We start from the raw sequence: 12,149 nt of genomic DNA on the forward strand, positions 1-12,149 counted from the left end.
GTAAAAGATACCTTGTTGAGTTGAAGAGTGTGAGTATTATATATGAATTACCCTTATTCTTGATGCTGAAACAATATGAGACTGTGTACGAGAACAATTGCTCTCATGTTATTAATTGCCTCCTTTCTACTATGTGGTAGTTTTATTTGTACTTGTACCTCCAAGCTTAGCATGTCTTATGCTTAAGTCTCAAACAATGCGTTCATACTTTTTTGTTAACATGGCCCATGGAGCTTCGGATTCTTTGCTTCATTAGCAAGTGATACCCTTTCTTACTTTTTTTGGGTCCTCAATTGCACCCTTCTTCTTCGAGCCATACTTTTGTCAAAAAATGATGAAAGTTGATGACCACAAATCACTCCCTCACTAACTAGCACCATAGTGCATGTTTGGGTGACAATCCTACATAAATGATTTTAACAAAACTTAATTTTTTAAAATTAACATCATGCATATTACTTATATTATGTACGGCTCAGGTTTTTTTTTTTACATCATGTTGGCTCAGTTGACGAAGTTTGAATCTTCGATATGCATTATGAGTTAAGATTTTTGAACTCTAATTAACATCTAAGTTTACCAATCCATAATACATTGCATCTCAGCCATATGCATTCCACCGGTGCTTACACCCTTCATTCAAGCAAGCATAAAATATAGTTACTGGCTCATCAGACGATCTAGTCTGAAATTCCTTATAAGCAGCTTTATTGTGGCGGCAATTTGGGCATGGTACTACAAAAAAAAGAGGAACAAGTGAGAAAAGTAAGAAAGAATAATGGAATTATGAAGAAAAATAAAAATAATTAGTCAATAAGTCTCGACAACAACAGTATTACAAAGAATAGGGGGATAGTTAGTAGTTACAACTCATCTGTGGTCTCAAAGATAAATATGTTGTCCATATTCGAACCAGCCTAACATAATGGAATCCCATGATGAACAACAACACAAGCGTAGTGCAAGGAAAATAAACTCAAAAGTTCCCATGATAAACCAAACTGAAACATGGAAACTCACATAAACGGAACCGTACCACAACTTCTAGTTCTACTTCTCCACATAAAGCTTATAATTAGTTTATGATGGAAAATACACAAATACTCCATGGGCCATTGGCACCTGAGACGACTGTGTTGCTATGATCTTTGATACTAAGAATGTTTTGATTTCTGGTGTTTTTTGTGGCCTTGTCATGGAATTAATGTCGGAAGTCTTGATCATAATGACAGAGAAAATGTTGATACAATCACATACAGCAACACCCCATAAAATATGGGAAACTCTAAAATAGCTCCGTCCCTGCATTTGCATGATGTAGATGACAATTACAAATTATTACATGTACTCTATCAACAAGGTATACAAATAAAGAATAATAAAATAAACTCTTCAAAGTTCCAACAATACAACTATTTTCCAACAAGATGATGGTATTCTGTTCATATCATGCTATAAAGATATCTTCCAATCATAAATTTTCACTTCAAAATCTTTCTCATCTTCTAGCTTCTGTCTGAGTTCCTTGGCACTCTGTGCGTCTTTGGCAATTAAGAGAGCAAAACCCCCACCACCAGCTCCAACCAGCTTGTAACCACAACAGTAAGGACTAGCAAAAGAAAATAACTTGTCTACAAAATCATTGCTGCAGTAAGGGTCAAGTTCCTGATGCAATCTCCAAGCTTCCAACATTATCTCACCGAGTTCATCAATATCACAGTTCATCAAAGCTTCCCTCCCAATCTTCGCCAGCTCAACAAGGCGCTTGATACTCGATACAAGAAGGTTATCCCGGCGAAGATATCTAATTACCACCTTCTGCAAGACTTTCTTTGCAAGTCGAACCTACAAAACAATTCAATATACAAAAATTATCATGTTAATTATAAATATGTTACTTGGCCAATATTTCCCTGCAAGAAAGATCAACAATATACTACAATCTTCTAGGCAATTTAAGAAGAAAATTTTGGACAAACAAAAAGACAAAAAATACTTAACATCTCTTCAATATGGAGTTGTCAGCCAGAACACAAAATGCATATTTATTTATATATTAATAAACGAATACGTACTTGACCAGTAAAAACCACTAGAAGCCTTTGCTGCAACTCGGAAATCAACTGAGGCGAAGCCAACAAGGGGACGACTTGAAGCCGCAACGGAATTCCAGGAAAGCTTGAAGTACATTTAATCCCTGGATACAAACCCCCAATTTGGTCTTGCCACCCACCTCCTGTACCCATGAGTTGTTCCAACACTAAAACAAGTCTAGCAACATTCTCAGTGCTGTCATCCCCATCAATTATCTGGAGAAGCCCTTTCACTACTGCAGCAGCTAAAATACTAGACGTACCCAATCCGCTACCACGTGGAACATTGGCCCATGTCTTGATGTGCATGCCCATATCAACAAGAATGTTTTCGCGGATAATGCCGGTCACAAGTAATGCACATTTCACTAACCTAAATGGATCATCCCCGTCAAATGGTGCACATATAGATGTATAATCCTCGATGTATAACTCATCGTGTGTGTCATCACTAATTAATACTCCTGTTGTTTTAGTGGTCTCAATGATAGTGCCAAGTGGAAGAGAACCTTCTAAGCTTATTGCCATATTTAGAACACATCCAGCACGCTCAATGCTCCATGGAGGGGTATCACTCCAACCACCAACAAAATCTACACGCACGGGCAATTCTACTTTTACCTTTCTAGGATGAAAAGGCTGACGAATTGAACCATTAGCATTGTTGTTAATCTGGTGTTCGTCACAGGAGATACTACTGGGAGACTCTGACAAATGTTCTGCAGGATGCAAGTAAATTCAGCTTCAGAAAATCCCTTTTTCTATTTTTTTACACGAATTAAAATTGTAAATGCAGTTGTCTATTTATCTAAATATATGAGTGGTTGTAAAAACTGACAAATGTTCTGCAGGATACAATTAATGCAGTTAAGAGATATTGTAGTTTTTATTTTACTACAGCTAACACGTGTTTTAAGAAAATATAGAAGCATCTTAAAAGAGTAGGTGGTATTTTATTTATTTTATAAGAAAATTGGATAGAAACCCTAGCGTGAATTACATAGTCATATCAGGAGAGTCTAACCAGTAACCACCCAACATGCCTACTGCCTAGAGGTTATGGATGTATAAACTGAAATGAAAATAAATAAGATTATCAAGTTAACAATCCTAGAAAACAATGGTAGCAATTGAAGGGTGATAAAACAAAGATTGTTTGAGAGAAAGGTTTTGAAGGATGGGTCTTGGGAGATACAAGGATGTGCTAATGAAGTGTGGAATAAGATTGCTAGAGGGATTATAAAGATGGAAAATAGACACTAGAGGGATAACAAGGATGATGCATTAGCACTCTATTTTTTGCCTTAAAAAAATAAAATAGTATTGTAAAACATAATCCTATGTGAAAATAAGAAAAGTAGGAATAAATACAAGGTAGCTGAGCAAGACGATAACATAAGCAGTCATTCAGTGAAGTTAACATAAAAGCATTGAATCTCTATACAAGTCATTAGCCATTTAAGAAGAACAGGGCATCTATAGACTTGCTCAAAGTAGGGAAATAAAAATAAGACTTTAACCAGGTGAGATGCATTAAAGATAAGGAGAGAAAAGTGTTGAACAAAGCATGCACCTTTAAATCCATATCTGACTGCTGAAGCAGTTTCATCAGCCACAGCATCCCAAACTCTGTGCTCCAACTCACATGCTGTTTTTTCATCATTGCAAGCTCGAAGAAGATCGACTTGCACCTGGTATGCCCGGCTATTGGGGAGTATGTTAGTGTTTTGCTCCTGAACTTTTGGACACATAGCTAGGAGATCTTTGCATATTTCAACTCCGGAATCCTCTTTTTGAAGAATTTCTGCACATAGTTGAGACAAATTGCGTCCCAGCATGCCATAGGTAACACAAGCTCTAGCAATTCCTGCTGCTAGATCAGCTTGATGATTACTAGAAACTATGCACATTGTTGAGAAATCAATTGATCTATGCAATTCCTCCAGACTGATGCGCTGAGCAGATTTCCACAGAGAAAGCATGTCTTCGGTTTTTTGTTTAACCAAACCCATTAACCACATTGCAACCTTAAGCATTTGAGCATAAGGAAGTATGGGGAATATTTTTGAATTCCATAAACACTTTCCATCAGTGCCTGAGGAACCCCATAAGTCACTTTCTTGAATACCTAAATCATGTAAAATTTTCTTCCAGGGTTTCCCACAAAATGTACCATCTCCAGAAAGCGAACTTTTGGGGTTATCATGAAGGCCACAATATACCAGAACTCGATCACTCCTTCCAACCAAGGGAACCTCCCAAAGACAATGGCGATCTGGAAGCATGAACTTCATTGAATCTTCAGCACATAAATAGTCATCATCTAGAGATATGTTGGCTCCAACCACTATACATAATGAGCCAATATGTATTCCACCAGAAATAGATGAATCATATATGAGAGAATCTTCTCCTACCGAGACGCCAGGTGCAATTTTACTCGAAAGAATAATAGCAGATGCTGTAATGTCAGATGCAGTGGTTGCGGGAATAGAACACAGGTGTCTTCTACCAACCAGTTCCGAACCAACACCGCTGAGGTGATCTAAAACTTCATTTGAGGTCCCAAAATGCAAGAACAACAAATCATCTGTAAAAGAATAAATTTTGGTAAGATAGATATGAGTAATGATATAGATACAGAATAACAGATTGCAATTAGGCTTGACATACAGGCACAGTAGCTGAACATCCTCTGCTTTCCCAATTTATTGACTAGTTCTTCACCCAAAGGGCGCTTTCTCAACCACTCATGCTTTGCAGGTACCCAGGCAGCAACCAAATCTTCATATAAACTCATCTGGACAGCACAAAGCATATATTTAGATAAATTACTTCATTTTTCCACAAGTTAAAAGAGCATTAAATGCTTCAGTGGAAAAAAAGGTGCATTTGGACCAAATACATTTTCTTGCTTATTATTTTTTTACGTGAGTACATAAGACTGAATTGATTCTATTGATTGTAATATACAGCTTGTAAGACATAAGAGGGAAAATACAGACAAAATAAGACACACTTCAGCTCATAACACCTTTTAAGTAGTCTATTATGCTGTTAATAATATGTGCATATTCCTGAATTTTGCCTCAGGCACAGATTTAAGGAGGAAGACAAAGGATTCAATGCCCACAATGAACGTCTAAAAAAGTAGATACCATTTATAAATCCTGAGGAAGAAAAATAAATTTTAGGAATGTGAAATGAAATTCATAAATGATGATTTATTTTATTCAGAGACTAGATACAATACAACATGGCACCAATGCAGCAAAATACATAAATCGATACTCGACTTTAATCATGAAAAGTACTAAAATGAAAATTATGATATCAATATGATGCTAATTTCAAGTACAAATCGATTTCTACCAAATAGTCAGAAACAGTACCTGTCATCAATTTATCATCATTGAGGATATAACATATTAATTCTTAAAATCAGTATCCAATGCATGGAGCAGACAGTACAGAACTACAGATTTCAAAAGCTATCTGAATCTCAAAGATGGAAAACAATATGTGGAAAACCAGCACTGAACTAAAGTTAAACCACAGAAATAATTCTACTCTTCTTTTCAATTGGAAAAAAATAAAAAACTGTAGGCTACGAACCAAAAAAAGAAGAAGAACTGGACCGTGATCCAGTTCACAAGTTGCAACAGAAGCAGGGTAATTCCAAAGTACAATCACATGATTCACAGTTAAAGCAAACTAAAGAGGAAGGAATAGCAACATGACAACATCCAACGTACAATAGTTAATTCTAATTTATAAATTATTTTCTCGATTTCTTGGCTAGACTAAGATATGATTGGCACTCAAACATATAGATAGAAAGACCGCTTGGCTATTATTCCCTTACACTATACAGTTTATGATTTTTTGGTAGAATGGAACTTGTTTTATGATACCATTTCCATGGCCCTCCCCAAACATTCCTATTTGCTCATATTGGAAGGAAGCCAATGCATGGTGTATTAGGTCCCACAGAAATTTCATGTGTGCACCCATGGGCGCACACACATATACCTCAAAAAATAGTTCTATTTTAAACTGACAAATGATTCAATCATCAACCTATCAATTTTGTAAAACACAAATTAACTTCATAACTATGTTTTCAAACTCAAACAAACTGTGTCTATAAATATAAATCCAGTTGTTAATACCAACTATATAATACCTCGTTTCTGCTCCTTATGAGGTCCGAAATCATTTCCTGAGAGGAACAAGCAAGTGTAACAAGATCCAACCACGCCTTACCTCTTCTAACCGCTATTATACCAGTATCAAGTAACGTTCTACCATCAACTAAAACTGCCTTACTTTGAACCAGCTCATCCACATTAGGTTTCTGTAGTAAATTATCCACTAAACTGAGTGTATAATTCTGCGAGGAATGTACTTCAGTTTCAGCTGCAACAATTACTCCATGATTAGAAGCAACATCAAGGGTGATTGGAACAGTGATGATGCAAGAAGTGTCCTCAGGAAGTGTCATAAAAGATGCATCAAAACACGGAAGAACATCACCGGTCATAGTCAACATTCCACCTGTAACAGTTTAAAGAATCAATTGAATAACAACATTGTCATTAAATTGATGTTTTTATTTTGTTTTGTCCTATATAATATAAACACACACAAGTAAAGACAAATTGAACAATTACTCTAAATGCATAACTAACTAACTAACCTTGATCTCCAAAAGCTTGTCTTGCACAAGAAGCAATAGCAAGAATATGATCAAAAAGAAGCGGAACAGGACCATCAGGTTCATCAGAAGCTAAGAAAGGAAGTGGAAGAAACACTTTACCCATAGGATTAGCCCAAGGAACCCTTTTTGAATCACCACCAGCATGAAGTAATAACACATGCTTTTTGTCAAGCACATTGGAGGCAGTAGTAGTGCCATAATGGAGAGCAAGGGAATGGATGGCATTGAGAGTGGCAGCACCGGAACCGATACGGTGGCCGAGAGGATCAGGGACGGCGAGAGTGAGTGTGGATGGGGAGATCCGGCCCATACGTTTAGCCCGATTGAGCTGAGAATTGTAGAGATGGGCTTGTTCTGGGCTTGCGGCGGTGAGAATGATAGCATCCCATGTTGGAACCCTAGATGGATGTCGGACAGACAACCTTAGATGGTACCATGATTTTCGCATTAAGGATGCTAAATCCTCTTTTGTTCTTCGTCTTCTCTCCATTTCCGACAGTACAGTGACAGTGGAAAGTGGAAACAGTGTTTGTTAAGAAAAGACAAAGACCAGACCAAGACGAAGAAGAAGAAGAACCATGAGATGAAACATTCATTTCCGACCGACAAAATAAATAACTACCATATATACATAGCAGTTGAAAAATCTGCAAGAAGACAAAAAAGAAAGGGTAAATGAAAGAAAAGAATGGCTTCGCCCGGGTTCGAACCGGAGACCTTCAGTGTGTTAGACTGACGTGATAACCAACTACACCACGAAACCATCTTGCTACTTCTGGTCATAGAATCAAATAAGTATTTAATATTAGGAGAATGTTAACATCTGCACGTATGACACACATTTTATAGAATCAAAAATAGAAATTATGCTTTAGAATTATTGCATTTTAACTTTTCAAGCATTAAATTTTTTGTATCATTAAATGTTGAATTTATATATTAAGATACCTTAATTTGTGCACCAAAGGCACATGTTAAAGAAGCAAAAGTAGAAATAATATATTGAAACATGTGCATTTAACTTCTTAAGCATTAAATTTTTTTTTAACAATAAATGCAATTTTCTATATTTATTAAATAGAGATATATTTTCATACAAAATCATTTGCAAGAGATCATCTCCACCTAACATGCATAATATATGATCATTAATTGTTGGTAGTTGAAACAAAAAGAGTAGTCATTGCTTTGAGCTATAATCTGTGTATCAAATGAAGAAAAATGTCAGTTTAATTTAAGTGCTGAGAGTTACATTTTCTCACTTTTAAAGTATAGTTAATTAGTTATTCAATTTAACGAGTGACCATGTGCCTAAGTCAGAATGGCTTATTTCCTTTTATAAGAAAAAAATGGCTTATGGACATCTATTTTTTTTGTTGACCCAATAATTATATGGACATCTATTGAGTGTCCATATAAATTAAATTAAATAGAGATATATTTTCATACAAAATCATTTGCAAGAGATCATCTCCACCTAACATGCATAATATATGATCATTAATTGTTGGTAGTCGAAACAAAAAGAGTAGTCATTGCTTTGGGCTATAATCTGTGTATCAAATGAAGAAAAATGCCAGTTTAATTTAAGTGTTGAGAGTTACATTTTCTCACTTTTAAAGTATAGTTAATTAGTTATTCAATTTAACGAGTGACCATGTGCCTAAGTCAGAATGGCTTATTTCCTTTTATAAGAAAAAAATGGCTTATGGACATTTATTTTTTTGTTGACCCAATAATTATATGGACATCTATTGAGTGTCCTACCAACTTCATTTGTATTTTTTATTTTGAGAAAATTGTATATTTAAATTGATTGATTACCAAAGATAAGTAGTATACCACTCACTCACTTCTTACTCATCAATCGGTGGAGCGGTTGGAGCTAAGAAGCAACCATCTATCGGGTGGCATTTGGCCTGCATATTCCAAAAACACTTGTTTATCTCATTTGGGTTTGGGTGGGGAGGATGATGTTAAATTACTACTACTAGTTATAGTTTTCATTTTTATTGGAACAATAAGATTACAATTAAATAAACTATTTATTTAAATAGTTAAATTTCTTAATTTTTTATTTTCAAAATCAGTATCAGGTACATTGAATCACTTAATCTGATTCGGAAATTACTTGTAACATTAAGTGGTTTCAGTTTTCTCTTAATCGTAATTGCAGTTTACGGAAATCAAACCGTGATATTTTCTACCAAATTCGACGTCAATCACCACTAAATCACCTACTAACAATTGATTAAACATTTCAATTTTAAATTATTAACTTTACATATGTTTTTTTCATAAAACTTTGTTAAAAACTTATTTAAGTGTTTTGGAAGACTCCTTAGCTTTCCTTTCCTTCCCCATAAAAAAAGAAAAATAGGAAAAAGAGGAGCAGCAGTTAGTTTAGTTTAGTAGGCATAGCATATGGATGGATAGTGGGGCCTATTCCAATGGAATCCAATACAATACAATAATGAAATGAAAAGAAAAACAAAAGTGTCACTCTTTCTTCTTTACTAGTAATCCGTTGTTGTTGTTTGTTGTTACAGACGGTGATCATTGACCGAAGAAGAAGAAGAATGGGTTTGATTTGGAACAGAGTTGATAGACAGGACATCAAACCTGGCGACCATGTCTACACCTATAGAGCTGTTTTCGCTTATTCTCATCACGGTCTCTCTCTCTCTCTCTTTCTTTTTCACTTTTCATTTTTTTATCGTTCGTTACCACAATGCTGCAGATCCAATTTTTATAATCATAACACCACCATCCAATTTTTTCAGTTTTCTTATTATTATTTCTCTCACTCAATTCAATCTGATACATTTCATACCGTGCAGGCATTTTTGTTGGGGGTAGCAAGGTTGTACATTTCAGACCAGACACTAAAAACTTCAAGTCAATCACCGACGCCACATCTTCAAACTCAGACGACAATCTAACACCGACACCGTGTCCAACCTTTCCTGATTGTGGATTCAGACAACCAAATAGTGGAGTACTTCTTTCTTGCTTAGACTGTTTCCTTAAAAATGGTTCTCTTTACTCTTTTCAATATGGAGTTTCGCCCACAGTTTTTCTCACCAAATTAAGGGGCGGAACATGCACTACTGCATTATCTGACCCACCTGAAACTGTTATCCATCGAGCTATGTATCTTCTTCAAAATGGTTTCGGTAATTATGATGTTTTTCATAACAACTGTGAGGATTTTGCAATGTATTGCAAAACTGGTCTTTTGATTGTAGATAAACAAGGAGTTGGTAGAAGTGGTCAGGCTTCTTCTGTTATTGGTGCTCCTTTGGCTGCAATGCTTTCTTCTCCTCTTAAATTGTTAGTGCCGAGTCCTGTTGGTATCGCTACCGTCACAGCAGGAATGTACTGCATGAGTAGATATGCAACTGACATTGGTGTTAGAAGTGATGTGGTCAAGGTTGGTGTAGAAGACTTGGCTATCAATTTGGGATGGAATTGTCCCGATGATGCGGAGGAAGAAGAAGATGAGGTAGTTGGAAATGGAACTTCTAACTCGCCGATTATCATAGAATAAACCATATGATCTTGTGCACATGAAAACCTCTGCATATGTTATTCTAAATTGTTACATTATATTATACTAGTAAGTTGGTCGCAGATATAATCTTCATTTTACATCTGCTGTACTGATATATAAGGCTTTTCTCTTTTCTTTTACTTTTCCTTACCATCATAGTTGGTGTCTAGTTACTTGTGTTGGGCATGGGATGTTGTAATTGCAATAAGACTTGTAGTAGCAACTAATAATGTTTAATTATTAAATCTTTAATTATCCTTTCAGATGATTTTCCTTTTGGTAGCCCAGAATTAGTGCAATCATGTTTTTAATTCTGTATATTTCAAAAGTTTTGTATCCTTGGTTTATCGAGAAGGGTCTGTGACATTCTTGAGGGTTAGTGTATCACGCGGAAAATCCTTAAGGACAATGAGATCAGCGCCTCTTATGATACTTCACCGTTTGATTGTTTGTTTGTTTTGCAAGCATTTGTGGCAGATACAAAGAAGCATTATCAAGAACAAATTATGATGTGCAGCTGAGAAAATTATGTTGGCTTACTTTATATTAGTCTACCATGCTTTAAAAGATACTTCAATAAAGATACTTTAATAAAGAAAATAAATTTAACCTAGTGGGGGTATTAGTAATACCATAAGTACTGATTGAGAAACAAACTAGCTATTAGTTGCAGGGAAAAGTAATTAAAAACCTGGGAGCTTTATCACACAAACGTTCTACTCAGAATGGAAATAACTATTAGTTTCAGGGAATAGCAACACTTATAACAAACGGCTTGTATCAGTCTCAAACTCTGCTAGCAATGCAAAAAGAACATTATGATTTTCAAAAGATCTTGGTGTGCCCCAAGAAGAAGAAAATGGTAGGAAGGTGCTTTGTCTGCCAATTAAACTTTGTAACACAAGAGATCATGACAAAAAAATTAGTTAATAAATTGTTGACATGTGAAGGCATTTGACTTGTGGGTGAAGGAAATGATTTCCACTTGACCCAAGGTAATCCACCTTGATTTAACAATATGCTAGCTTGAGTATTAGTACAATTTACAAGTGTGTGTGTGTGTGAGAGATCATCCACTCCAAAACATGCCCCCTTTTGCAGTTTTCTTTTCCCATTATTGATCATCCTAATAATTCCATCAAGTGCTTTCATAGATAGTTGGAAGAATCTTGGATGTGATAAGTTTTAGATATACTAATATCAAAACTGACAACTCCACTAATTTTTGTACAGGCCAGATCCATCAGTCACAGAAATTATAATATAGGAAGTATAACGTGCACAAAGCACACAACCAATTAATATATAATATGGTTATAATTTTTTAATATGAGTCTTTCTTTATTCATCATCAAAACTCACTTGGACCAAATCTTTGACAGCATACAAGGGTGATCTACTTCTGATAGAAAATTAATTTTTTAACACAGATTGCAGATTGTTCTAAATTGCAGTATGCAATATAATTAATTGTTTTAGAGGTCTATGCAATGTCATCACAATTCGCAACCGCAACTGCAGTCTGCCACTCTTAAGTGAATATCCATGATTTGGTTTGATTTCCTGCATGATAAACCAAGATTGGTAATATTGTGCATTTGAGCTTGACATCATCATCAATGAATTAGGAGCATAGTTATTAGCTGAATTGATCAAACCATTAGAACAAGTGTTGTTGTCACTGATTTCAACATATGGAGAAGATCACAACATGCCTGCAACATGATATTTGTCCATAGCTGGAAAAGCCAAACTAAGATCATTGCCTTTAATCATGTTATGT

At 35.4% G+C, this 12,149-nt stretch overlaps 2 protein-coding genes and 1 non-coding gene across 3 annotated transcripts; 1 reads left to right on the forward strand and 2 right to left on the reverse strand.

Annotated features, from left to right (window-relative positions):
• Nucleotides 1-1,196: 1,196 nt before the first annotated feature.
• LOC123889547 (bifunctional fucokinase/fucose pyrophosphorylase) lies at nucleotides 1,197-7,557 on the reverse strand. The gene is made up of 6 exons (XM_045938927.1): nucleotides 6,793-7,557; nucleotides 6,280-6,650; nucleotides 4,767-4,893; nucleotides 3,667-4,683; nucleotides 2,076-2,812; nucleotides 1,197-1,845 (listed from the first exon to the last, which is right to left on the reverse strand). Exons 1-6 carry the CDS (start codon nucleotides 7,301-7,303, stop codon nucleotides 1,453-1,455), a joined length of 3,156 nt encoding a protein of 1,051 aa, XP_045794883.1. The 5' UTR covers nucleotides 7,304-7,557; the 3' UTR covers nucleotides 1,197-1,452.
• On the reverse strand, nucleotides 7,503-7,576 carry TRNAV-AAC. The gene has a single exon. It is a non-coding gene; the product is annotated as a tRNA-Val (tRNA).
• A 1,608-nt stretch (nucleotides 7,577-9,184) lies between these two features.
• LOC123889548 (protein LEAD-SENSITIVE 1) lies at nucleotides 9,185-10,629 on the forward strand. The gene is made up of 2 exons (XM_045938928.1): nucleotides 9,185-9,486; nucleotides 9,654-10,629. The coding sequence occupies exons 1-2, from the start codon at nucleotides 9,393-9,395 to the stop codon at nucleotides 10,361-10,363; spliced, it is 804 nt and encodes a 267-aa protein (XP_045794884.1). The 5' UTR covers nucleotides 9,185-9,392; the 3' UTR covers nucleotides 10,364-10,629.
• Nucleotides 10,630-12,149: the final 1,520 nt, after the last annotated feature.

This window comes from Trifolium pratense, linkage group LG6 (assembly GCF_020283565.1).
Source record: "Trifolium pratense cultivar HEN17-A07 linkage group LG6, ARS_RC_1.1, whole genome shotgun sequence".
In the NCBI taxonomy this organism is placed as follows: Eukaryota; Viridiplantae; Streptophyta; class Magnoliopsida; order Fabales; family Fabaceae; genus Trifolium; species Trifolium pratense.

Excerpts from the sequence above, each read along its gene's own strand:
- LOC123889547 (XM_045938927.1), bottom strand. The coding sequence starts at position 7,303 with ATGGAGAGAAGACGAAGAACAAAAGAGGATTTAGCATCCTTAATGCGA. Across the intron at positions 6,651-6,792 it reads ACAAGCTTTTGGAGATCAAG|GTGGAATGTTGACTATGACC; the intron begins GTTAGTTAGTTA and ends AAACTGTTACAG. Across the intron at positions 4,894-6,279 it reads TCATAAGGAGCAGAAACGAG|ATGAGTTTATATGAAGATTT; the intron begins GTATTATATAGT and ends TGTGCTGTCCAG.
- LOC123889548 (XM_045938928.1), top strand. The coding sequence starts at position 9,393 with ATGGGTTTGATTTGGAACAGAGTTGATAGACAGGACATCAAACCTGGC. Across the intron at positions 9,487-9,653 it reads TTTCGCTTATTCTCATCACG|GCATTTTTGTTGGGGGTAGC; the intron begins GTCTCTCTCTCT and ends CATACCGTGCAG.